At 35.3% G+C, this 27,656-nt stretch overlaps 1 protein-coding gene across 1 annotated transcript; it reads right to left on the reverse strand.

The window, feature by feature from the left end:
* Nucleotides 1-26,018, reverse strand: LOC140156761 (uncharacterized). Its single transcript, XM_072179721.1, has 4 exons — nucleotides 25,777-26,018; nucleotides 5,084-6,260; nucleotides 1,591-1,804; nucleotides 1-1,338 (listed from the first exon to the last, which is right to left on the reverse strand). The coding sequence occupies exons 2-4, from the start codon at nucleotides 5,969-5,971 to the stop codon at nucleotides 281-283; spliced, it is 2,160 nt and encodes a 719-aa protein (XP_072035822.1). The 5' UTR covers nucleotides 5,972-6,260; nucleotides 25,777-26,018; the 3' UTR covers nucleotides 1-280.
* Between the last annotated feature and the right edge of the window lie 1,638 nt (nucleotides 26,019-27,656).

Consider the following 27,656-nt stretch of genomic DNA (forward strand, 5'->3'; position numbering starts at 1 on the left):
CCTTTTTCATGCACAGATTCATGGTCGAAAAATCAAAACACAAATGTCGCAAAAGTCATCCATTTGGAGATTAATCAAGACTTGAATTTGAACATTATTGCTCGACGGAATGAAACTGCGCAGCAATTAGAAGCATTAGAGACTGGTAAAGAGAATAACGAAGATAATTAATTTGGTCGTCCGTTACGCCAATCAAACATAATTTTATGTTTCCAAGTTTACGTTTAGTTTTTAACATCAAATTATTCAATCATCGTTTACGTCGTGTGAAGAGATGTTGCTAGAAAGATGTTGATTCGTCTGTTTTGTTTGTAGAACTTACGGTAGTCATAGAAATCCTATCGTGTTCATTTTGGCGCATGCTCTCATCATCATGTTTATGTTTGTGCATGACAAGTTGACTATACTTCACTAGATCATCTTGAAAAGGTTGACCCTTCCAAACGTCATCCAGCCCAGAGCTATTAGATGGTACGTCTAGTCCAGATTGTGTATTATTTGAAACGTTTTTAGGAAACTGTTCCATAATTGGTTTCGTAAAGTCTAGGTAATAAGCATCTAAGTCATCAAAACTGGTTCGCCTATCTACAAATCTATTTTCTCTCGGTGAAAACTTTAGGGCAGGTGGTCGTTCTGATGAACGTAACTTACACCGCTTAATCTTACTCTGTAAACAATACGGACCTAACATGGCGGATTCATTTAGCAATTCTAGTACATCAACATGAATTTTTATTAGTGTATCTGCGGATTGCCATGAGGTATTTCTCGTGGTTTCTATTCGCAAAGAATGCATGTGACTCGCTGATGTGTGTTTATCGGAGATAACATGATTAGGACTCGTCATCATTACCGGATCTGATTGGGTAGAATTGATAGAACCTCGGTCTTTCTGAACTGCTCTAATCCCTGCTGGACTACTGCACGTTGAAGTAACGCCCTCTTGATGTAAAGATTCCACATCTACCCCACTATCAGAAATTTGCTGTTCAAGCGCTTGCGCGACTACTGCCCCCTCTTGTGGTCGTCGTGACCGTTTGTGATAATTTAGCGGTGAAATGTCCTGCTGAATTTGGCGGGATGTTTGAGGAGACGATTCAACAATAGCATTGGTAGTGACCGTTGTCTGCTCTAGACAAGAGGCAGTGTTAACTTTTATAGGACTCGAACTAGTCTCCTCAAAGCCTGGATTATCGAAACCAATTTCGTCTGTCCGTGCTGAAATGCTGCCATTTTTAAGGTGTCGATGAGCACGTCTGTTGTAAAGTCTACGATTCAATCCGGGACTTTCCCATTCATCAATAGCCATACGTTGAGTCACTCGCTTCATCTCACTCACTGAAATACAAAGATACAATTAAGATTTTAAATTCATTTGGTTAAGGTGGGTCGGAAAAGAGCATGACCTAACGGTTTTTGCACTTAAATATTGAGGCAAATAAAGTTGACACACAAGAGGAATTGTATGGGCAGAACGTTAGCATTGTTCATTGTATTGTATTGATATTGTTGCAGAGTTTTTGTAAATAAATCTGTGTCAAATGTTGGTTTAGTAAAAATACATATAGAATATTTTCTCTGAATACTTGCCTGTGAGACCAAGAGCAGATTTTCTGGTGTGTTTCCTATAACCACACAATCGTAGCGGATAAAACATGGCCCATTGAAATCCTAGTTTATAGTGTGAACATAGTGAGGCATAAACCACTGGATTGAGAATTGAGTCTATAAGCGTCAGACGAATCACAATGAAATTTAACACAGGCACTTCTTCTTTAGTTATAAGTTGGTATGTTATCGTAACCTGTACATGATAAACACATGAAAAAGTATTATTACTTTGATGAACCTCAAGGTAAATATCTAATATATTTTTTATCATTCATCTCTCTCACGAACGTAAATTTGTCTTACACTTCATCACGTGTTAGTAAGTAGTCGTAATATTGCAAGTATCAAGTGACAGAGCACAAAGATTATTGTCCATTATCCTTTTCATCATTTTTCAGCTATAGGCAAATAACCGAGAGAATTTTTACGTATAGCCTTGAGACAAACAATACACGTTTTATTTTTAAATGAACCATTTTTGTAGATTCTGTACATAACGAAAGGCAGGATTTATATCTTGTACCAAGACTTCTTTTGCCTTACTATCTTAGAAGCCCAAAGTTTTACATATTCTACACTCTTTATGTTGTTGCGAAATGATCACTTAATATTCTTGTGAGCGCAAACATTTTGACAGTATGATTAAAATAAACAAAGTATTATTTGTTGGAGGGGGTGTGTTACTCCGGAAGCATGGTAGATGAGTTGGTAAGGATGATAACATTTGTAACATTAGTTGGCCATTGGAGCCAAAGTTCATACCGTACTCCATGGTAACCACTTAGCATGCTCTGAGAGAATCATTTATTTTCAAATAGATTTGGACACTTTACTTCTCGTTCGTTCAATAATGTATATTGGGAGCCTCATCACGAGAACGGGGTCCGTTTTAAAACGTTTCTATGCGATCTCCTTGAATGTACATTCATAATAGAACGTATCTACACGGCACTCGAATCCGGGAAAGGATCGCGTATTGAGCAGGTTTCTTATAAGTGCGTTACAGTGCTCGCGTGTATGGCGCTCATGGCGCAATGCCGTGTGCATATATGTGACCCGGCAGCACAAATGAGCCGTAAATTCCCTAAATTGTATTCTGAGTTACGGTGTAAAATGTGTACGAAGGTCATATTCATCGGTAACTTAAGCTGGCCCGACATCCGTCTCATTTCGATAGTCAAAAACTAATCAATAATCCTATTGTTGAAGTGGATAATAAGCTTCTACCTTAGATGGCTATAGAACTTTTAATAGCTCTGGTCTTTGTTTGCTTATATTGCTCAATCCTGTTCAAGTGGTGGGTTACCAGGCATTGTATTTTGTACAGGTATGCATAACCAACAATTAACAATGAGAGAACTTTCTTAAACCTCGTTGACTTGGGGATGATTTGAAATGACCGCCAATTATGACTGTTTGATATTTATTGCCAACAATGTGGAAAAAGAGACGCATGTAAAAACGTAAAAAGCTGTAATTGTGTTGAAGGAGCAAAGTTTAACAAACCATAACCCCGCTTCTGGATATCGTTTGAAGTCAAATGATATACTAGTACCATTTTAAGTTTATGATGTTTATTTTTAAACACGAAATAAAACAAAATTGACCGGGGAGGAATTTACGGCTCATTCGCCGTGGACGGTCACATATTATGGTGCCGCGACGTGATTTGTCTGCGCGTAAGACAATGTAAGAGTAGATCACAAAAAATTCTATTACCTCCCCAACCCATTATTCAAAATCGCACACTGCGATTTGTTGAAACGCGTCACCTGAAAGACCTTATATTACAATAAAGTGGCCAGGGCAATGAACTTTATGTTCTTCTCACACATGATATAAGGCAATGGCACCGAACACCACCAATAATACTTGGGCAATGGTATTTAAGCGCCGTAACACATTTTACGCAAATCATTACGCTTGGTTATGCGTATAATATGTCTTCAATACTCGCTGTCACTCTACACGTAAGCAACTTGAAATATTTGGACAAAAAGTGATATTTGCTTTTTAAATCGCACTATTTTGTGGCAATAGAATAGAAATAAAGGATGTAGCATTATCCTTTACAGTCACCTAAATAACGTGTCCTCTGCAATATAAACGTTTAAATAATGGGTTCGGCTACGTTTTTACTGCTTCGGACACATTACATGTATTTGGACATTTCTTAAGTAAACCTTTTCTTGTCGTATCGCGAGTTTAGTTCTAAAGATAAAAGGATTTGTTGACTTGAGTCAAACATCAGACAGGAAATGGTCAAAGCTTGTTAAGTACGCTTGTATTGAGATAGACAAGAGTTTTATTATTGGACAAACTTTGGCATTTGTAAATTATTCAGGACATATTAATATTTCTTTCTTTCTCTTCCAACATTATAGTTATGTGTGCTCTTACGTGGATTACCGTAGGCGATCGACGTCTCAGAAAAAGTAACTAACCCCTCTTAAATAATGGCCATTATTAAAAAAACCGAGAGATTGTATTGCAAATCTGTAACATTTTGACACCGCATTTGTAGCAATTGTCTATAAATATTGACGTCACAGCGTACATTTAAATCAATGTAACCTAAGATTTGAAAGTTGCAGTGAATTCTATTGATTTGTTTTCAGTGTAATGGAAGGAAATCTGTGTAATGATATCTCAGTGGTGTTTTTTTTTTTTATTGTTGTCAGTGCAACTTTCAAATCTGGACTTCACTACATTAAATTGACCGGTGTTTTATTGTTTTCTGGGCTATCGTATCAAATGAGGTGTCAAAATGCGCAGAAATAAATTCTGCTTCCAACGCAACTGACAGATGAATTTGAATAATGGCCATTATTTAAGTGGGTAGTTACTTTTTTAGATGTTTATTTCTCGTCTACTGAGAACATTCACATTGCGAAAAACAAGAACCAATAAAATAAATTAGAAAAAAAAATTAAATAAAGCAAGAGAATGTCCAGCTTTCGATGTATATATTATGATAACGTATAAGGAAGATAGAAAAAGAAGAAGATGATGATGAAGATGGAGAAGAAGAAGAAGAAGAAGAAGATGGTGATGAAGATGGAGAAGAAGAAGAATAGAAGAAGAAAAAGAAGACGAAGATGATAAAGATGGAGAAGAAGAAGAAGAATAGAAGAAGAAGAAGAAGAAGAATAGAAGAAGAAGAAAAAGAGAAGAATAGAAGAAGACGAAGAAGAAGAAGAAGATGATGATGATGAAGATGGAGAAGAAGAAGAAGAATAGAAGAAGAAGAAGAAGATGATGATGATGATGAAGAAGAAGAAGAAGAATAGAAGAAGAAGACGATGAAGATGGAGAAGAAGAAGAAGAATAGAAGAAGATGCTGAAGATGGAGAAGAAGAAGAAGAAGAATAGAAGAAGATGATGAAGATGGAGAATATGATGAAGAAGATGATGAAAAAGAATAGAAGAAGGAAAAAAAGTAATGAAAAGAATAAACAAACAAATGACCTACCAATGCTAACGTCCATGCAAAATAAAATATGACCACAATCCAAGCTGCAGTATTAGCCATCCGTGTACATCTCTTCAAATTCAAATGTTTCATCATTGAGATTGTCTTCTCCAAAATCTCTTGTCTCGTCGGCGGGTCCGTTGTCTTTTTACCTCTACAACTCTTCCATCTACAGCTTATAATCCTATACCACCTTCGTTTCCTTCTTTCAGTGGAAGGTATATTATCAAAACTTTTTTGGCTCTTATGGTTGATAAATTGCCTTATGTAGAAAATAAAACCTATGTAAAAGTATATCACAGCGGGTATTTGTAGAAACGACCATATCAAAAGAATATATGCAAAAATATAATGGTAAGAAAAACACTGAGTTTTAGTATTTTCAGGCAACTTGAGAACATTAAAGGCTTGTAGAATTAGTGGTAAACATGATAATAATATACATATTATCGCAAGCACCACAAGAGCACGTTTTAAATTTGGCACACTAAGTTTAGCTCGGTAGAAAATTGGTTTGCGGATTGCTAGAAAACGATCCATTGTAATCAAAGTGATAATTGCAGTAGAAAAGAGTTGTATAGCAGTTGATGTTGATGTGTAAATAGCACAGATAATGTTGAAACTTGGAACAGGTGCTAAGTAAAAGTAAGCACCTAAAGGAAAGAGTACCCAAGATGATAAATAATCAGCAATTGCTAAGGCGAGTATCAAAACATCGGGATTGCTAACCGATCTGAAGTTTAGCACCGTCAGAATAACGAGTAAATTGAACAGATTCACGATGATTCCAAAGGTTATAAAGAAAGCAGCATTTACCATATCAGACTCTAGTATTTCACCATACTTAGTTGGAAGAACAGTAGATGACGATGGCACAGCAGAAGTCATTGTGTTGTGATTACACTTTTAAGTACACCTGTTGCCTTGTCCTTATTTAACGCATCTAGTGTTTCAGATGATATTGTTTGATTGCAGTCACATATTAACCAATAAGCTCCACGGGATCTTGCCATTTAACCGTGATAAACACCGTCATATTTGTTCAAATCTATTCAACGGAACACATTCATTACGCTGCATCTGTCTGACGACGAAACTGTCATTTGGTTGTAGTACGAGAATATGAAAGTTGTTAAATTTCGTGCTTCCAATATCGTGATTGCAACATTATCCATTTCTATTAAGAAAAACAAAAAGAATATGAAGGTTATTTCTTTGTTACATGTAATATTCTGCCATCTGTTGCTCATAATGCATAACAAAGAATAATTATGACTAATTAGAACGTATACATAAAATAGACATAATTATAATGAACAACAAAAGAAAACTCGTTAAGCACATACGTTAATGCTTTAATTAGCGATCTGCGTGAATCAGAAGCTGTCAACACGGTCATTGACATTGATCGGCAAAATGACTGTTAATAATGAACTACAATGGTTATCTACATGAATAATAAGATATTTTTGGTGTCTCTAAACTGATCAATATGCCGTTTGCTTGAAGCAACTCAGACAAAATTAAATTTCCTATGTATCTTACTGGGTTTTTTTTCATATAATCCACTTCAATTTATTATCGTCCAAACGTTTTAGTCAACATGAAAATACACAAATGATATAAATCAGTAATCCGTAGTTATTAAATGGGTTTTTAATTGCACTCTCATAAAGTATGCAAACATCATTAGCTGATTGATATTTTCGAAATTCCCTTATTTGGGTTAATTGTCTAAACAAGGGTGTGGTCGCTGGTCATTTGGCTGGTTAAAAGGGAAGCTCAACTTGACAACAAGAGATAAAAGCGAATCATGGTTTAATAATTAGATTTAGTGTATCGACAAGGTTATTTGAAGATGTGGCTAGTTGTAAAATTGCTGTAAAGTAGTGCTGCTAAAATTTCATTACCTTGGCAAGCTTTGGGCCATAGTTTAAAGGAAACAAAAAAACCCAACATAACATTTCCCGCGGGCCGCACTCGTTTCATTTTCTGGAGCAATTGCACCGCATTTGGTTTTTTTATTTGTAAAATCCAGTAACAATTATTGTTATTTTCATGAAAACAAAAAATACCGAGGAAAATAAGTTCAATTAAAAAAGTACAAAATCACTAAAAAAATCAACATTTAGTGCTGCACAAAAGCAAAATTTTTGTATTAAACTTACAATAAATATTTGCATAGGTATATTTGAGGTAAGTCATGATCTTTAAAAATATTAAAAACTTCATTTCGCATTTTTGTTTTCATGTCACCCACAGGAAGCAAACACTTTTTACGGATTCGCCTGCGCCCAGCCCTAGGGAATGGTATATTAAAGCAGTTAAAAATAAGGTGTGACAGTTTGGCATTTACAACAGGTATATTAAAGCTTAGAGCTACATATTTTGTAAAACAGACTAGGAAGGGGTGATGTTGCAACCCCTTAATTTTCATTATAAACGTCATATACCGTTGTATTTGGTACCAATGTATCACTATGGGTCTCCTTCATTCAGTGATACTAAAATAAGTACAAACATTCCCTACATAATGTCTCTATGACGTCATAATGTGAGGGCACCATGCAAATTTGGAAAATTCTGACTATGTACAAGGCTATCCGCTATTGCTACAAAAAATGCAATTTTCACCGAATTTTCTTCAAAATATAAAAGGAAATGACAATATTTTTTACCTAACTAACAAGTAAAAAATCAGTAGCTCTTGGAATAATTTTACAAGAACGAAATTTAATATCATTGATTTTACTCTAGGCCACTTGTGGGCATCACAAACCCCCTTGTATGGTCATCTTTGATGGCCGGTTCTACCTCCTGGTTAGGTGATGGGTAAAAACGTTATCACTAAAATGAGCGCAAAGGATGGATCTACGATTAGCTTAGGTCGTTTGGGCGTAAACGCGTTTGTTTGTTTATGATGGATAAAAAATCTTAGGGGTTTGAAACAAGTTCGTAGTTCTAGGGTTAAACCCACATGGCTTAAGCTAATCGTAGGTCCATCTATCCGATCAAAAATTACATAGAAGAAGGTGACGCCATTAAAAATTATTATAGGCTTCTACAGTAAAGTCTATGACTTTCATTTTTTTTTGCGAAATTCATTCAAACAGATCGACTTATAGTTGGTAGTTAGTTTGCAATAGTCATTTCATTTCATATAATAGGACAAAAAACGAAAATCAATTTGATTATATATATTTTTGTAAATAAAGCGAGAATTTCCCAATTTTGTAAAGGCGTACTCACATAATGCCGTCATAACAACAACATTATGTGAGGAATGTTTGTACTTAATATTTTGCTATGACTGGATATAGGAGACCCATAGCTATACATTTGTACCATTGGGTTAAGGGATCTAAAATGAGCGTTTATTGCGTTTCGACAGTATTTTTTGTGGGACATGAGAGCACCTCAGACCTATCGATTGCATTCTGAATACGAAGCATGTCTTTCTGATATCAAATAATTTTCATTTTTGAAAATCACAATATAATACAAATTTTATGACAAATTATAAAAATTTGATATTTTTCAAATTTTTGATATATAGCAGTCCTCGAAGTAAATTATATAAATCTAATGACATATTCTTAAAGGGTATGTAGCAGGGAGGAAAAGCCAACGGTCAATTGAAAATTTTGACCTTTCATATTGAAGATATGGATTTTTTTTCCAAAAATCCATATCTCACCTACATACACTTTAAGTATAAATCATCAGATTTACAAAGTTTACTTCAAGTACTGTTAAATATCAAAAATATCAATTTTTAATGATTTGCCATAAAATGTGTATTAAATTGCGAATTTCAAAAATCAAAATTATCTGATATCAGAATGACATTCTTCGTATTCAGAATGCAATTCGATATGTCTGATGTGCTCTAATGTCCCACAATAAATACTGTCCAAACGTTCATACCCCAGCCCTTAAAAGTATACCATAATCTGATGATATGGAGAGTGAATCACAAATCACAGTGCGTGATTTTCAATAATGGGTCGCGAGGCTAATAGTAGGGATGCCCACTCTCAATACAGTTTCCACTAGAACGATTTTTCATTTACTGTGTGCGTGCACTCACACACGTATTGTCTATGGAGAAACTGATCGATACAAGAAATCCCAGGCCTGTTAAATGGCGTACATACTTGTTTTGATCCAAATGTAGGCCTATATCAGGGTGTTTCAAGAAATTCCTGATTTCACCAGAAAACATTAACCAAACTTTTTCCTGTTTGGTCAGTAAATAGAGAGGACCTTCCTGCATGAAGAGATAACTTTTTTAATGAAAAATTTAATGAGATGAGAACTACAACAGGTTGAAGTGACACCATTCCGTGCATCATGTGTTCAAACGCAATTATCTCCGAATTTGGAGTGAATCAGACAAGCAAACTTACATACTCATAAAATTTAACTATTTATGAAGACAAAATGTGTAGGATGTTAAGAAATTTAAGAATGTTTAAGCCTACCGCGGCCCATCTCAAATCATGCACTTCCCCGTGCACTTCTCACTACCATGTCCATTTCATAGGGAGTATAAAAACCGGGGACCATCATGGCTTCCATGCACACACAGTGTATTGCTCAATGTAGTAAAGATAACCTTTGAGTTGGAGCAAATTTCTCAAAATTGGTAGTGATTAATGTTACCAAACTTATGCCATGATGAAATATAATAATTTTGAAGATAAAATGTGCTGACCTTAAAAGATTGAACAATGTTTAAGACTACCGCTTTTCATTTGAAATAATGCACTTATTGTTCATCTCCTCTATGGAGATATTTTCCATGGCGGCCATCTATGATCATGCTTGAGGTTTCACCAAACAAACCATGGGTTTTGAGGTCTTATATTTTTTGTTGTATGTCAACAAAATCGATTAAATTTTCAGGATGATCTTATTTTCATGTTGTTATAAGCAAATATAATGTTCCAGATAAGATAGTTAATAAATACATTAAGAAAAAGTACCTTATAGTTTCACTTTCTGTGAGTATTCCTTTTGGACTTTAACTTTTTAACATGTTCTAGCAGCCCTATATAAAACCGTGACACTCGAAAGGCCATATCTCTGGAATGAAACGTCCGATTAAGATTATTTAAACGCCAAAATGTTTCTTTCATCAATTCCCATCCAATAAGTTAGGTCTGAATCAATTTAAAAATACTTCAATTTTTAGTGGACATGCCTACTAATAGAATACTCGATACATCTCGTGTAGACGTTTCAATGTTTTTGTTGTTGCTGATACTAAAGCTGTCACATGTCAAAGGGAACTGTTGCTAGCAATTATGTGTGTGACCTTATTACTTAAGTGAATGAATTGATTCATCAACTCAACTAGAGCGAAATACCATCAAGGTTGTATTATCATTGAAGAGCGTCCTGACGGAATTCTTTCACGTAGCTGCAGCTGTTTTCTCGGAATTCGGAAACAGTATTTTCTACCTAAGACGGAAGATAATCAAGAAAATCACATTGGAAAGACCTTGAAGTGATTTTCTGTACAAAATAATTTGCCTATAACTGCAAAAACCAGCCAATTAAGAATCTATGAAAGTGTAAGTTGCTATCGTCAAACTCCTCAGTATCTAGCGCTGTATGCCAAATTCGGCAGCCAGCCTTGTCGCGTGATAAGAAAAAACGAAGTGGTAAAAGTATATTGTCTTCTGATTTTGTCTTTATCAGATTGCTTTCACGGTGAATGTTTCACCTTTCTCATACCGTAAAACCTTGTCTACAAGCATATATAGTGATTTTGATGAAGGCTATATTAAAACGAAGCAGCCATAAATATCCCAATACAATAAGTTGGTCTTAGAATAGTACTTGTTTGTATATGCTTGTATCGATATTTATTTGCCCAAACTCCATAATGTTCTAATTTTGTTGATGGATGGAGCCTGGATTAATCTAGCTTTCATCAAAAGCACACTATATGCTTGTAGACGAGGTTTTACGGTATGCCCACTTCAATGCACATGATTACAGATGATTGTTCCAAAAAAGCAAGAATCTGAATTTTAATGAATTTTATGATGTTCTGGTTCAGAAAACCGTTAAATAGACCGTTAAGAATACATTTTCGTTCTGTTTAGTACCATGCAACAAATATTTCGAGTCTCAATAACAAAGTCGAGGAAAGCATCATGGTTTTGATACAAATATTTTAAACTTCGTAAATTTAAAACTATTTTGATTAAAAATATGTTAATAATAAACCTGTATAATATCGACCAAGCGAGGCAAATGCAATAATGATTTGATCTACCAGAGAGCAATCCTGGTAATTACACATATTTACATTACCAATTACGTTAATGCTCTGCATGCTAGCCATGCGCTTCAACAGAAAAAGTTGGAAGTTTTGAAATATTTTCTCAAAATATCAAGAGCTATCTTAAGAACTACTGAACCAATACTAGGCTTGTTTGTACTCATTTTAATGCATTTTTCAAGCTGATTCCAAATATGGTCATGAAAATTTACATTTCAGAATTTTTTTAATTTTTAAAACTTTTTTGAAACATGTCGTCTGCAGTCGACACCCGCGTGAAGAGAGTTAATGTTGTAATTACAATACTTATCAATAAATCAATACATTAGAGCGGGTTCCTCCTGGTAGTAATTGAGATCTGTATCAATTTATCATCTATAGAGTTATCGTTTAAACAAATGCGTTGTCTTTGGTCGTAAAATATATCATCATTGACATCGTGAGTAAAATACCCACGCGTGACCACGTCATGAACACTTTATTTGCAAATACTTTGCGAATCAGTGTGATACATAATTACAATATAGACATGATAAATAAAATTGAATCATATTTAGTTGAAGCCTTTGATGACCTTCACATGTAGCAAGCAAAATATAATCATACTTTTGTATCACAGAATTTCAATGTGTAATACATGTAATAACCTCTATAAAGTAACTGTATATAAAAAGGATGATAAAATAGCTATTCAATTGAATATCAAGTATTGCTTAGCAACGGTGATGTGATATATACGCTACTTATTATCATAATCATGGGCAATTGAACACAGGGTGCTTTTGAATGGATTACCAGCATGCATCGTTTCCCGGATCGTGTAGAAATTGTGCGGTTGTAGTATGCCTAATTGCTTCAAAAACGAAACCCACGCGGTATACGGGAAACGTATCATTTTTAAGCCTTAGTCTATGCTTTTTGACAGCACTTTTAATTGCCTAAATACTAACGAGGTTTAGTTTTCCGTGTGCTGTGGAAACAGATGCAGTAAATATTAGGCTCGACAGGGACAGGGGTGTTAGTGTAGCAAGAGACTCGGGGCCATGGACAATGAGTAGTGCATCTCCTTTATTCCCCTTATTTCATTTTCGCTTTTGCTCGGGCCCATGAACCCTCGGGCCCCTGAACTTCGTCCATCCTGTCCTCCCGCTTAATAGTATTTTGCAACGCCTTTGGATAGGGCCAACATGAAAATGGTTTCGATTTTTCGAAACTGGTCCGCCTTTTAAAAATAAGTCAAATACTTGAAGGAATGGTGTGCAGAACTGGGTAAATGTTTTGTTAGTGGATTAGTGGGGCAACACAACAGAATATCATGTGGTCAATAGTGTTCAATGGGGATTTGACCTTTCTTTTTTTTTTTGCAAATGACCCTAAAATTCACCAAAATCTGAGGAAAAACAATTGCCATTTTTCCCACTTGCTTTTGGTCGTTGTTTTTTTCAATACAAACAAGCCATAAAACGGCTGATGTTCACAGAATAAAAACAAATATCCAAAACGCCTAAAACAGTGATGGGAAGGCATTACTTTCTCCTATGAGTTGCAATACTTAATACATGTTAAGTAGCATTACAGAGCGCACCAGGATGTAGACATAAAGTGAATCATGTAAAACCATCATCATCATGAATGAATTTACTGATAATTGCTTTTAGCAGATAACTACCTATAGAAACGAGAACGTTTCAAAGAGAATGAAAAGTAAAAATAACACGAAAAGGAACAATCACCATTTGCAACGTTTGTACAGTATTTTTGTGGGACATGAGTGCGCATCAGACACACCAAATTGCATCCTTCTGATATCAAATAATTTTGATTTTGTAAAATTCGAGATAAGATATAATACAATATAATTTTACGGAAAATTTATATTTTTGAAATTTGACAGTCCTCGAAGCAATTTTTTTAATTTTCCATATAACTTGTATATCGCTTTTATCAGAATATGCAATCACGTGGGACAAGGTGATTATCTGTATCGGGAGCAATGAGCTCATCATCACTTTAATGGCTTATCATTTTTCTGAGAATTTCGCACAGGTAAATAATTTTGGCACGACATCAATTTCCCCTCAATGGGAGAATATATCCCTATAGTGTAATTTCATTCCACTAGCCAATTGGTGAGCATGATTTTCAATATTTTTCTGAGTGTTTCGGCTAAAAATTTGACAATAGGTTTACTGTATTCAATAGCAATATTCCAATAGATTCACCGTCATTGCTTCAGGGTTTTAGTTGATCATAATCAGATCAACTCGATCAAATCACAGACATTGACACACAAATTAGTCTCATCTCGACTGCTTCATGGAAATAACTTGACCTTGCTTATTATAGTACATGTTTCACAAAGACTAAGGTCAAAAGCGTTTTAAACCAGGCCGGTACTCAGGATTTAGGGGGAGGGTGCGGAATTTTAAAAAGGGACCTTTTACGAATGCAAAATTATGCTTGTACATATTGTTTTAGACTGTTGACGTAGACCTGAACATCCCAAACTTTTGGAATGCCCTATCAACAAAAGTGGACCTTTTGTCACCCCAGCATAAAATGGACTTTCGTGATTTAACGGGTGCACCCGCACTTCCCCCTGCATACGGGCCTATTATAAACCACTAATGACCGTAGTTTGACATACATGAGATGAATGTGAGTTTACAAAGCGAGTCACATTTCTGTACTAAACATGTTCCAAACCTATTCAACAATTGATGCTGGTGATCGATCATGCTCTTTTAGCCCGATGTATAATATGATTGAAGTAATTGTATTAAAAGCAACCTTTTCGTTTGTCTCGCTAAAAGCAAAAACAGATAAAAGGTAATTGCTTCCATATTAGTGTATGGAAGATCTGCAGCTTTTATCACAATTTGCACAAGCAAATGAGACTACACAGGCTATTTAGTCACTCAAACTGTAACAGCAATAATGGTGATTGTTGGGAAAAAATGGGCTTTATATCTTCACAATCGTTTTATATTATTTTTCTGAGAACTTGTAAATTATTAACACGCCATCAATTTCCCGTCAATGGTAGTATATCCCAAGTGTTTTATCGAATATTTATGTCATTACACTCGTGAATTGGTCGCCAAGACTTGGAAATCAATGGTTATTCCATAATTTGCAGTATTTCCACTAAAGAGTATGGCGATATGTGATAAGATACTGTATTTCATGAAAACAAAATTTCTAACAGTTGTTTGTGGCAATAGACAAATATGATAACACAATGTTAACCATTTGTCGCAAAAATGGATTTCAGTTATAACCCAAAAGACGATTTCTTTCACATCAATACCCAAATTTTGCACGTTCTAGTTTTCAGCAAAATGAATGGCAGTGACCATACATCAGGATACGCTAGTCCAGTATTGGTACCCGATTTGCAGCATACGGAAGTAGCCAAAAAGTTTATAACAGAGAAAAATATCTAAACTAATTTTTTTAGTTTTATGTTATTGCTTAAATTGCTTAAGGGATCGGCTTTTCCTCCCAGATACATACACTTTAAGTACATGTCATTAGATTTATAAGTTTACTTAGAGGACTAATCAATAATACAAAACATTTTTAATAATTTGCCATAAAAAGGACATTCCTTGTACTCTGAATGTGTCAGGTGAGCTCCCCGGTCCCACAAAAATACTGTGCAAACGTTGCTATCCGATTAGTGGGTTTTTAGCGGGTTTGCCGTCGGACAAGTTTAGAACTGTCAAGCTTTCGTCAGGAGTAGCTCTGACTTCTTCAGGACAAAGTACCTAAGAATGAGACATGTAGACCGCCCTTTGCCTACTGATGGCTCTGAAAGAGCCGTTCACTGAAGACTGCCCCTTGTCAACAGAGAACAAGCAGATCTCGCCTATCTGCTAAATTTAAAGGTTTGGTAGCTCTGAAAAGAGCCGTTCACTGAAAACTGCCCCTTGTCAACAGAAAACAAGCAGACCTTGCCTATCTGCGGATGCAACTTCGGAGAGTTAGCAACAAAGTAGGTTGCCCCATTAAATAAATAAATAAATAAATAAATAAATAAATAAATAAATAAATAAATAAATAAATAAATAAATAAATAAATAAATAAATAAATAAATAAATAAATAAAATTAAATAAATAAAATTAAACAAATATGCTGCCCCTTGCCTATGAGGTTTGGTGATCAAAGACTGACGTCAGGTGATCATTTGACAACGAGTGGATGCGCGATGAGAGTATAACTTCATTGTGAACGTGGTAGAGATTAGCGGCTTTGTGATTGTTTGTCTGTATTGAAATATCAGCCTTTCTTGAAGCGTCACAGTACTATAACGATAGATTAATAAACACATGAACCTAACCATCTGCTAATTTGTCTCGTAAGTATTGTTTACTTTCACGTATTGGGGGTACTTCTCTAATTCTGTGGGATGTACGTAATAGTAGGGGTGAAAATAGTCACTCTGTTACCAAATCACAGGGAATATGATTTGAAAGTGATTTTTTAAATGGTCAAATGGTGGGGAACTCCAGATAGAGGGCGCTTATCAAAATGGCCGCCAAAATGCCTAAAATGGTCAAATATTGCCACAAATTGTGTGAGTTAGATATCATAGTGCTAAAAATACATAACACGGTATATAATGTCATGTTTTTTTACTTCCTATGTTTTATATGACATGTGTTTTATGTACAAAAGTTACGCGCAATCTCCGCACAATTGGCTGGTTTTTTTCGCGCATTTCCGTGAAATTTGCTCCTTTTTTTCGTGCAATTGGATATTTTTTCCGCGCAAATCGGTTATCCCTGATCATAATCAGATAATAAGCCTCGGGGCTTCAGTTGATCATAATCAGATCAACTCGATCAAATTAGTTTCATCTCGACTGCTTCGTGGAAATAAGTTAACCTTATCTATGCTTATTATAGTACATGTTAAAGCCTAAGCTCAAAAGCGCATGGGGGGGGGGGGGGGGGCGGGACTTCCCAAAATGAAATGTACGCTTGACAGATTGTTTTAGAACATTGCCGTAGACCAAAACACCTAAAAAGCCCCTATTTGAACTTTTGGAATGCCCTATCACCAAAAAGTGGATCTTTTGTCAATTCCCCCTTCCCCATATCGTCAGCCTGCTACGCTTTTTGCCTAAGTCATTTTTTTGTAATTTTAAGAACAAAGTACAAAAAATGGGCCAATTTTAAACATAATTATTCACCAATCTTTTCACGAGAACAAATGATAATGATACAAATTAAAGGGAATAATCTGAAATAATTCGGGTGATTACGTAACTGATGCATGCTGGAACCACATTTTGTTCTTTGTTCTCAAAATTACAAAAATGACTTTGGCAATTAGCGTAGCAGGCTAACGATATAGCAAAGTAAAAATGGACCTTCGTGATTTGGTACTGTAGGTGCACGCGCAGTTCCTCCTGCATACGGGTCTGTTTTAAGCCACTAATGACTGCAGTTTGTTCATACATGAGATTAATGTGGGTTTGTTTAGAATTGTATTACAATTCATCTGGACCAATTTGTTTGTTTGTTTGCTTGTTAGAGTTTGTTTGTTTACCTAGGTTGGTCCGTAAGGGACACATGCTTAGGTCCATTACCACTAAACCCAGGTCCATAAAGTTACATATCATTTGTTTTTTATCCATAGAGTTATAAAGGGTTTGTTTTTTTGGTTTTTTTAAAGGTGATTATTAAATCAATAATTGTCTGCTGATGGCTGTTATAATGCCAATTCTGCGCCTAGTAAGTAAAGACATTATTACTTTATGTCTCTATTTATACATACGGTACAAAAACAATTTGGAGCAGTTTTGGGACTTCCAGCGCCCATTAATGGAAGACATTATTGCTTTATCTCTATTAATACATATGGTACAAAAACAAGTTCCAGTCATTTCAAGCTTACTATCTCATCTTTAAGGGGGTACTACACCCCTGGCCAATTTTGTGCCTATTTTTGGAGTTTTCTCAAAAATTATAGCGCATTGGTGGTAAGTAAGATATGTATATTATAGGGGCAATGACTACAACTACTGCACTGAAAATTCAGCAACTCAAGGCAAGTAGTTATTGATTTATTGATCAAATATTGGTTTCCCCTCATTTTTGACTGTAACTCCACAACTGTTGTCTGTGCTGAAATAAAATTTCCAGTGCAGTAGTTGTAGTCCTTGCCCCTATGATATACATATCTTACTTGTCACCAATGCGCTATAATTTTTGAGAAAAATGCAAAAATAGGCACACAATTGGGCACGGGTGTAGTACCCCCTTAAAGCAATATCGAAATCTCAAAGAGTACAAATGTTATGTTCTTTGTTTTATATATATAAAGGACACTCCATACGTATTGTTCGACGTAGAATATTCGATGCAGCATGTCTTCGTTATTTAATCTATTCCCATTCAATTTCAAGTAGTGTTTAAGTTCTAACGAATGTTTGATGACGTAAAATCGATAATATGTTTCCACCAGATATTCTACATCATCAACATCAAACATTATAGTTAGAACTTAAATATTACTGGAAATATAACGGGAATAGATTAAATAACAAAGACATGTTACATCGAATATTCAACGTTGAATACTCTGTATTGTGGAGAAACCGGTCGTCTGTTCGGCGTTCACTTGAAAGAACACACACACAAACAAACCCCCCCACACACATACCCCCACACCCCCTCCCCCTCAAAAAAGAGGTGGAGAAACTTGAAACTAAGCCACACACTCGTGCTAGCCGAAAATCATCTATCACAACCATGATGCAGTCATGTCTACAGTAAAATTCATCTCGACCTTTGCAGGACTTAACCCCATTAAAAGCTATTAAACCAAGATAACACTCATTGAAACAGCTCAACTGATTAAATCGGATCTTCTCTGGTTGTGCACAAGTGACTGTTTTCATGTGCGATATCGCAATAAAGCTGGTATTCATAGCTTCAGTTGGGTAACCGATTATAAAGGAAACGAAAGACAACAATGTTATGTGTGGCTTTGTTCACGAAATCAGACAATGGCGTGCTTTTTGTAAACCATCATTCTTGAAAATGAGCAACATAATGATTTTTGACTTAACACGGTTTGGAAATAATTTCTTCATATTTTTGGTGTTATCTGTCGTTTACATGTCCTTCCTAAAACACAAAAGTACGACCCTCTCCAAACACCTAAATTAGCTAAAAATTTAGGACATGTTACAAAACTATATTGTCTAGAATTTTAGAAGAGTACTTTTAATATTGGCCGGTTATTTTTCACACAGCGACGTTAACTAGGCAATGTACTATTACCTATAACATTAACTAAAACACCAAAGTACGAATATTTTCAAACATCTAAATTAGCTAAAAATTTAGGACATGTTAAAAACTATATTTTCTAGAACTTTAGAAGAGTACTTTTAATATTGGCCGGTTATTTTTCACACAGCGACGTTAACTAGTCATATCCCCATACTGTTAACGTAGGGCTATTTGTAGAGGTCACGCGTCAATGGGAAAGAGCACTGTGTATTGTGTATAGGAAAACGGACAGTAACTGCAGTATGCCATTCAGAAGTCAGCTACCACCGACCACGTATCCTCTTCTAATCATTCCATCAATTGGGAGGACTCAAAAGTTATTGACAGAGAAGCTGACAAGCCTGGCTGACAAGACCATTAGATGGCTAAAAGAAGCCACCTGGATACGCCGAAAGGGAAAAGACACTCTGAATATTAAAGGACGAGGGGCCTATCATTCACTCAACAGCATCTTAGACCAACTCATCACGCCCTCAACGGTTCCCGTTGCTTATAAAATGAAGCAGTCAGATGTGATGAGTTGCCAGTCTGATGACCACTAGTGGTGAAACGTCACTAAAATGTGAGGAGTCAATATCATTTTTCAAATCTATTCAACAATTGACGCTGGTGATCGACCATGCTCTTTTAGCCCGATGTATGATTTAAGTAATTATATAAAGCAACCTTTTCGTTTGTCTCGCTAAAAGCCAAAACAGATAAAGGGTAATTGTTTTTACATTAGTGTATGGAAGATCTGTAGTTTTTATCACAATCATTTCAAACAAACGAGACTACACGGGCTATAGGCACTTAACTGAAACTTAGGACAAGCACAATAATAATGGTGATTGTCTGGAACAATGGGCGCTATATATCTTCAATCACAGTCTTGTCATATGGCTCATTATTTTTCCGAGAACTTCGCACAGATAAACATCAATTTCCCCTCAACTATCCCTAGTGTTTTATCGACTATTATTTCATTCCACTCGTGAATTGGTCGCCTTGACATCAATGATTAACAATATTTCCACTACTAAGTATGATGATATGTGATGTATTTCAAGAAAACCAAAATGTTTGTAACATTTGTTGGTGGCAATAGACAAATATTAGTATGGAAATGATTATCAGTCATTTGTCACAAAACGGATTTGAGCAATGATCAGAAATACACAAATATTTTCATCTTCTAGATTTTCGTAAACTGAATGACAGTGACCATACATCAGGATACGCTAGTTCAGTATTGGTATAGGATTTTCAGAATACGGAAGTAGCCAAAAACTTCATTGTTATATAAAACAAATTAAAACTGCTCGTCACAAGGTTCATTTTGTTTAAATGAGTCACAATTATACTGCAGATGACTTTATTTTTTAGCAAATAATTGTGACCCGGCAGCACAAACGAGCCGTAAATTCCCTAAATTGTATTCTGAGTTATGGTGTAAAATGTGTACGAAGGTCGTATTCATCGGTCACAACACCAATCAATAATCCTATTATTGAAGTGGATAATAAGCTTCTACCTTAGATGGCTATAGAACTTTTAATAGCTCTGGTCTTTGTTTGCTTTTGCTAAATCCTTTTCAAGTGGTGGGTTATTTGTATAGGTATGCATAACCAACAATTAACAATGAGAGAACCTTCTTAAACCTTAAACCAATGGCGGAATAACACACAAGGTATAAACAGAATAAAAACCCCGACGTTTCGAAAGTATAACTTACCCTTTTCTATGGATAAAAAAGTAAATATCAGCTCTCAGTATACTATGTGTCCCCATGACAATTACTGGATGCTTTTATTTTGTTATAACCATGATAACTCCACAAGTACATATTGGAATCACAAAACTGAAAAAGGAACTTGTCGCACAATTTATTTCATACTTATTAGTGCAAAATGCGTTCAATTGGGTCCAGTGGTTAGAAAGAGACGGATGGTAGATAGATTGCAGTTTATTCCAATTTTGTCCATAAGTCATTTCACAAGAGCTCATTCTTAATTGATGTAAATATTAACTTCTCATGAATATCTAGGTATTTTGCATTTATCTAAATGTGCCTAAATAATTAATTTGGTTGTGCAAATAAGTTAACACAAGCCAAATGAAGAATTACAAATGATTTGCCATGAACTGTCTATTTTAAAGACCTCATATTAATTGCAACATATCATCATGATCATGTGAATAGTTTCAAATTAACAAGACCTGTCTCAATGTATTCCACCTGACACGGCTATTGTTCATCATCATTTTATAGGGGAGGGGGTGGTAGGCTGAACACTGAGAAAATGCGTGTCAATTATGGGATAAACAAGTTGGAAACAATAACCGCTACGAAGCTTTGTGCAGTTTTGATGATGTAACAGCTAGGATTAATTATTATCAAAGCGATAGGTGAAACTATTTTTGAATGTATTGCCCTGCACTATAAGTAGGCTGTACTCATCCCCTGTCATGTTTGTGTATGTGTGCACTCATATATATAATACAATACCGCTCTTTTCAAAGACAGGGGTACTGTAACACCCCGTCAGTCCGAACCAAGACAGTACTAATCGTACAGGTGCAAGTGAAATTTGCATAAAGTGAACTTTCCATAGGATTACGATCCAGGTCAGGGATTTTGAATAATGGGATGGGCGACTGAAATTACGTAACGACTCAAGTGTGTGTATCCTAGGTCTAGACAATAGGCGCCATATAGCATCAGGGTTAGAGTTCATAGGGGAGCGGTTAAAGGTTAATAGATGAGGTCACCCAGGCACTCTCTCAAATAATAATTTGTTAGGCACAACATCGTTTTTGGTCCTATAGCGCTATCGGTGCCCAATAGGTACCGATGGCACTTTTTATCGGCCCTGAACATTTGTAAAATGCATTCGTTTTTTATTTAAATGGAAAACAATAACACTATGCAACTGTTAATTATTATGCTTGGTACAATTTATTACATCTCCAGGGAGTGATGTTAAGAGTCATCGGTACCTAACCGGGCACCGATAGTTCTACAGGACTAATTCAATGTGGTGCCGTAAAATGTTCCCGATTCCCAATAATAGTACTAATAGTATTTTAGCAGGGATTTATATAAATAGGATGGGCGACTGAAACCACGTGACGATTCAGAACATAATACCATAGGTATAGATAATAGGCGCCATATTGCAGAAGGGTTAGAGTTCAAGAGCAAACGGAGATCAGGTCACCCAGGCACTGTTGTAATACCGGTAGGTAAAAACATTGATTTGTTAAAATGTTCCCGATTCCCATTTACTAAATATAGGCTTCGAAAAGCTCTGGGAATAAATCGACAACATAAATACACTCCCTCATGCACTGTCATAGTCAAACTTGGAATGAACTGCATTGTGACCGGAATTATCGTTTCTTTGTAATCACTGAACCGAATCCAATGCAATTTGCACTGATTTGTACAAACAGATTGTGCTACAAGTTCGTTTTTCAATTTTGTGATTCCAGTATGTACTTTTGGAGAGATAAATAAAATGAAAGTATCCTGTACTTTTTATTGGGACATACTGTACAGCAAGTCGAGACACTATTCATTGAGATTAGCAACAGAATGTTGCTGGTATCTTGGCAAATGTCGTTGACTTTGCAACGCGTAAGTTATCATGGTTATTAAGAACATGCATAATGCATAATTGCTCTTAGCTCGGTAGTCCGAAGATTAAAGTTTGGAACAATAATTATTGTCCAAACCAATAATGTTTTAATTTTGTATTAAAATACGCTGACTTAAGGGATGGGGTATGAGCGTTTGGACAGTATTTATTGTGGGACATTAGAGCACATCAGACATATCGAATTGCATTCTGAATACGAAGAATGTCCTTCTGATATCAAATAATTTTGATTTTTGAAATTCGCAATGTAATACACATTTTATGGCAAATGATTAAAATTAATATTAGTGATATTTAACAGTACTCGAAGTAAACTTTATAAATCTGATGATATATTCTTAAATTGTATGTAGCTGGGGGGAAAAGCCGACGATCAATTGAAAATTTTGACCTTTCGTATTGAAGATATAGATTTTTTCCCCCAAAACACACAAAGATAATTAGGTCTTTTTGGGAAAAAATCCATATCTTCAATATAAAAGGTTAAAATTTTCAATTGATCGTCGACTTTTCCTCCCAGCTACATACACTTTAAGAATATATCATTAGATTTATAAAATTTACTTCGAGGACTGTTATTTATCAAAGATGTGAAAAATATCAAATTTTATTAATTTGTCGTAAAATTAGTATTATATCGTGAATTTCAAAAAATGAAAATTATTTGATATCAGAAAGACATTCTTCGTATTCAGAATGCAATTCGACATGTCTGATGTGCTCTCATGTCACACAAACAATACTGTCGAAACGCTTAAAACGATCATTCCAGATCCCTTAATACTGGCTGATGGAAATGGTTAAACATTGTTTACAATAATTAGTTTCAATTTTGTTACAAAACATTCATATAATTACCGCCAGCTTGTATGCGTTTTCTACGGAAATATATCGTACAAAACAGTTTCATAGATAGTAAATGGCGGAAATATTGTCAGGATTGTTTAACACTAATTTGATTTGATTTTGTTACGTAACAAAATACGGTCAGGTTGCATACATCTTTAAAAAAAATAATTTAACATAAAAATAATTTATAAAGTAATTAAAGACCCATTCAGAGATCCCAGCGCAAGTGTAAAAAAATTAAAATTGTTTATAAATTGCTTAAAAGTGAAGGATAAGTCATTCAAATTGTCATTTGGTATTTTTGAAATGACAAATTTGGCAAAAAACGAAGAAAACAGCAGTATTGACGAAGTTGACGTCCCATTCAAATACATGTAGCTAATTTAGATACTGTCAGTATCTAACTTACAGATTTGTGTAAAATGTCTTATTTTGTCTTATTATACACAGCTTTCGGCTAAACCACTCGCAGGCTATGTTAGCACATCTGTAACAATGACAAAGGTACCAAAATCTGAATTTTGATGATTTTTTACGATCGTCCTGATGAGCAAATCACTGAATGGGCCTTTAATGCTTTTACCTTGATATGAGTTAAATTATTTGAGTTTATAAATCCTACAACACTCATGTATAATGTGTAAATATCGCTAATGCAGTGTGTAATTGTATCAATTGTCCACTTACAATATGCGGCGCAGGTGGACAATAAAATAGGTCAAGTTCTACGTCATAAGACTATATTAAGATACATACTCCTTATATACATACAAGATTAGATTTGACGCGAGATATTATAGCGAAGTATATTGTTTCCAATAAAAGGGTTTTGTCATTGGACAAATATAAGTTACTACTAATGTATAAATGCCGTCAAAAATATTATAATAATCTATTAGATGAGATAATTTAATATCGTAAAGTATTATGTAAGCGTCTTTCGAAAGATAATCAACGTAATGTATTTTATAATTGAAGACCGAATTAAACAGACTAGTTTGCGTATTACGTTCTGTCAACCAGACCAAAAATGCCGTACTGCGCAGGTCAGCAACCAATCACACCGCGCCGTTGCCCTGACGTCAGACGCAAACTAGTCTTTTTAATTCGGTCTTCAATTATAATACATAAAGATGTTAAAACATCTCTCTAAGCTTATTATCTTTAAGTAGCACACTCCTCTCATTTTAAAGGCCATGTTTGGGATGGGCTCCTTGTAAGAATGAATAGTGGGTAGTGTGTATGATAGGGAAATAATTTTGGCAAGGAATACCGTATCAAGGAAGGTCTACGCTACCGTCATGCTTGTCGATTTGTGACTGTTACAATCTCAAAGTAAAACTATGCCTAACTCAATATACTATTCAAGATCTGAAGCACGATGATACATCTTAGGATATTGTAACCAGAAATCTATTTTAACCACATCAACTGGAAAGATACTTAGAAAATTTTGGTCAAAATTTTGGTCAAAATCAGTGTGTAACTTTGCCAAAATCGTTTAAACACATTTCTGTGTATTTAGTAAACTGCCGCAAGTGTAAAAAAATAAAATTGTTTATGAAGTGAAGGATTAACATTAAAAGTGAAAGATAAGTCATTCAAATTGTCATTTGGTATTTTTGAAATGAAAAATTTGGCAAAAAACAAAGAAAACAGCAGAATCGATGAAGTTGAAGCCCCATTCAAATACATGTAGCTAATTTATATACTATCGGTATATAAATTATAGATTCATGTAAAATGTCTTATTTTGTCTTAAATACATGGCTTTCGGCTGAACCACTAGCAGGCTATGTTAGCCTGCTAGTGGCTCAGCCGAAAGCCATCTATGACAATGACAAAGGTGATGATTTTTAAGATCGTCCGGATGAGCAAATTACTGAATGGGCCTTTAAGGCTATCCGTCATGTCAAGCTCAGCCAAAAAAAGGTTTGCTTACCCTTTTCCGACTGACCCAAAATCCAAAAATTGAAAGGGCATACAAAACATTTCTTAAAGGAAGGCTCCGGCAATCACAACATTATGCCTTATACACGTTATATGTAAGAAAAATAATTATCAAGCACGAATCACGTGGTTTTATTTAAAACAAACTAACGAAAGCTGACGACAATGGAGCACAAATAACCATTACGTCATTGCACTTAGACAATTTCGGCGCGGGAATTTTGAATATCGCTTGTTGAGAGCCGACTGTTTTTATTCTTTTTTTTGGTCAATATGAGTTTGTTTTAAATAAAATCATGTGATTCATGCTTGATAATTATTTTTCCAACATATAAGGCGTGATTGCCGGAGACTCCCTTTAAGCATAAACACAATTATTGTAAAATAAACACTGCAATAGCCTTTTGATGATATATGACATTTATACAATAAAAAACCCTATGTAAGTTTGAACAAAACAAAAACAAAAAACGATATTCACAAAACCTTTTAAAATGTGGGAGAATCAAATGAATAATCGTGTAAATTGATACAAACATTACTAAATGGCATGACGAGTGCGGAATAAAATATTACGATCGTATTAACAAGATTATGCGATAAAATAAATAAAATGTTAATATATAAAAGGCACATATATAGTTCTTACCTTAGTAACTTAGTCGTCGTTGTGTTGCCATTTAATATGATAAAGATGACGTGATGAATTGAACACTATATTTGTATCATGTCTCATTTAGATAAATAGAAGAGTAAGATACTATGATTTATGGCTATTTGACAACTGAGCTGATTCGGTGTGGCGCGATAGGCAGATTGGCGTATTGACTGACTTCGGTTTCTCTCTTCATGCTCTCAACACAAAGTCAATACAATCTCTTACACACGAACAGCTTGCCTTGTGACATTGATTTATATGGTACAGTGAGTCGGATTTCCTAGTATATACAAAGGTTGGTACGCGACGAGTTAATACCATGAGAAAACAAGCGGACGGTATACATGGTACAGGTAGCAACGTCAATTTTTTTTCATCTGAAGTTGACATGAAGTTGCCATGGCTTACACATACGGTTGTTTATGATCAGTTGCTATCCTAGTGCAGAGACAAATACAGTAATACTGAGGATAATTCTTGGAACATTAGTTATTCGTATTATAAAGAAAACTGTAAAAAGAACAACACTCCATTATAAAACATTCACTATGTCCCGCTGAATTAATTAATAAAAGCCTAATTGTGTTAGATGAAAATATACTTAGTAGTTTATTGATCAAATTTTGAAATAAAGAAGTATATTTCTTCTTATCACTGCTTATGCAATTGAAGTGGCGACTTGATTGATTAGTTTTGTGATGATTGAGTGTTTATCGGGGTGGGGTGTGTTTAAATGTTTGTGGGGGTGGGATGATTGAAGTGTGTAGATTTTGTGTATTCCTGGTTCTAAATATCACGAAAACGACACATTTTTATATTTCCAAAGAGCAACAATATTGAACAAACGATGACAACAATGATCAAAACATTTGTCATATACTATTATCAAAGACAGAGATAAAAAGAATTTATCGCGTCTGACGTCATCTGTCAATCAAACTCGAACACGGTTTGTTTACAATTGTCGTGATGATGACTTGCTGAACGCGGCGGTATAACCGGACGCCTTATTGTTAATTTTGCACCTTCAAACATACAAACCATCTCAAAAGTTAGGTCTTTGTAGTAGGAAACTTTCTTTCGCGAAGGCACCATGTCAACAATGCCTAGAAAAGCTGCTTTTTGCCTTGTAAAAGTACGTAATTTTTCACCATTTGCTGCTATTCCTTTTCTCCGATCGGCACCAGATAAATCGGCCTTCCTTTTACGCCCTATTAACCTGTGTAAACCAATTAAGAATCATAATTGACAGTGACATTAGACGCGATAAAATCTTTTTATCTCTGTCTTTGATAATATTTGCTAGCTTATGGGTGCCACAAAACACTTTTCTAAATTTGGAGAGTCATGGTCGAAATTTCAGCACCTTCCCTCTTAGAAAGTTTGACCGCTATGGCTGACTATTAAAGAGGTTCCAAACACGCCTAAGATTAAACGCCCAATCTTAAACGTCCAAGATGCAACCTTGAACAGGTTGAACAGTAGAATGTTCAAGATGCAATCTGGGCCGGGAATCTGGCACGTCCAAGGTTATATAGGCGTATAACCTTAGGAAAACAATTCGCCGTAGAAGTAGTGATGTACGTGACAGGATTACTTACCATATGGGTCCAAACTATATTTGAATGTTTTGCCCTGCACTATTAAAGCAGGCTGCACTCATCACCTACAGAATTACGATCTTTATCCCCGTTCTTTGACAACGTGTCTAGGGCAGGGCAGTGCATTAAAAAATAGTTTGGCCCCATCGCTTTGGTCTACCGCGAAATTCTTGGCGTCCAAGATTGGAAGTTTGTTCAAGATTACACCGTAAACATCCTTATGTTATATACGCGTATTATATTATGTGTGTTTTGAGCCTATTTGGTGGT

This window comes from Amphiura filiformis, chromosome 7 (genome assembly GCF_039555335.1).
Source record: "Amphiura filiformis chromosome 7, Afil_fr2py, whole genome shotgun sequence".
In the NCBI taxonomy this organism is placed as follows: domain Eukaryota; kingdom Metazoa; phylum Echinodermata; class Ophiuroidea; order Amphilepidida; family Amphiuridae; genus Amphiura; species Amphiura filiformis.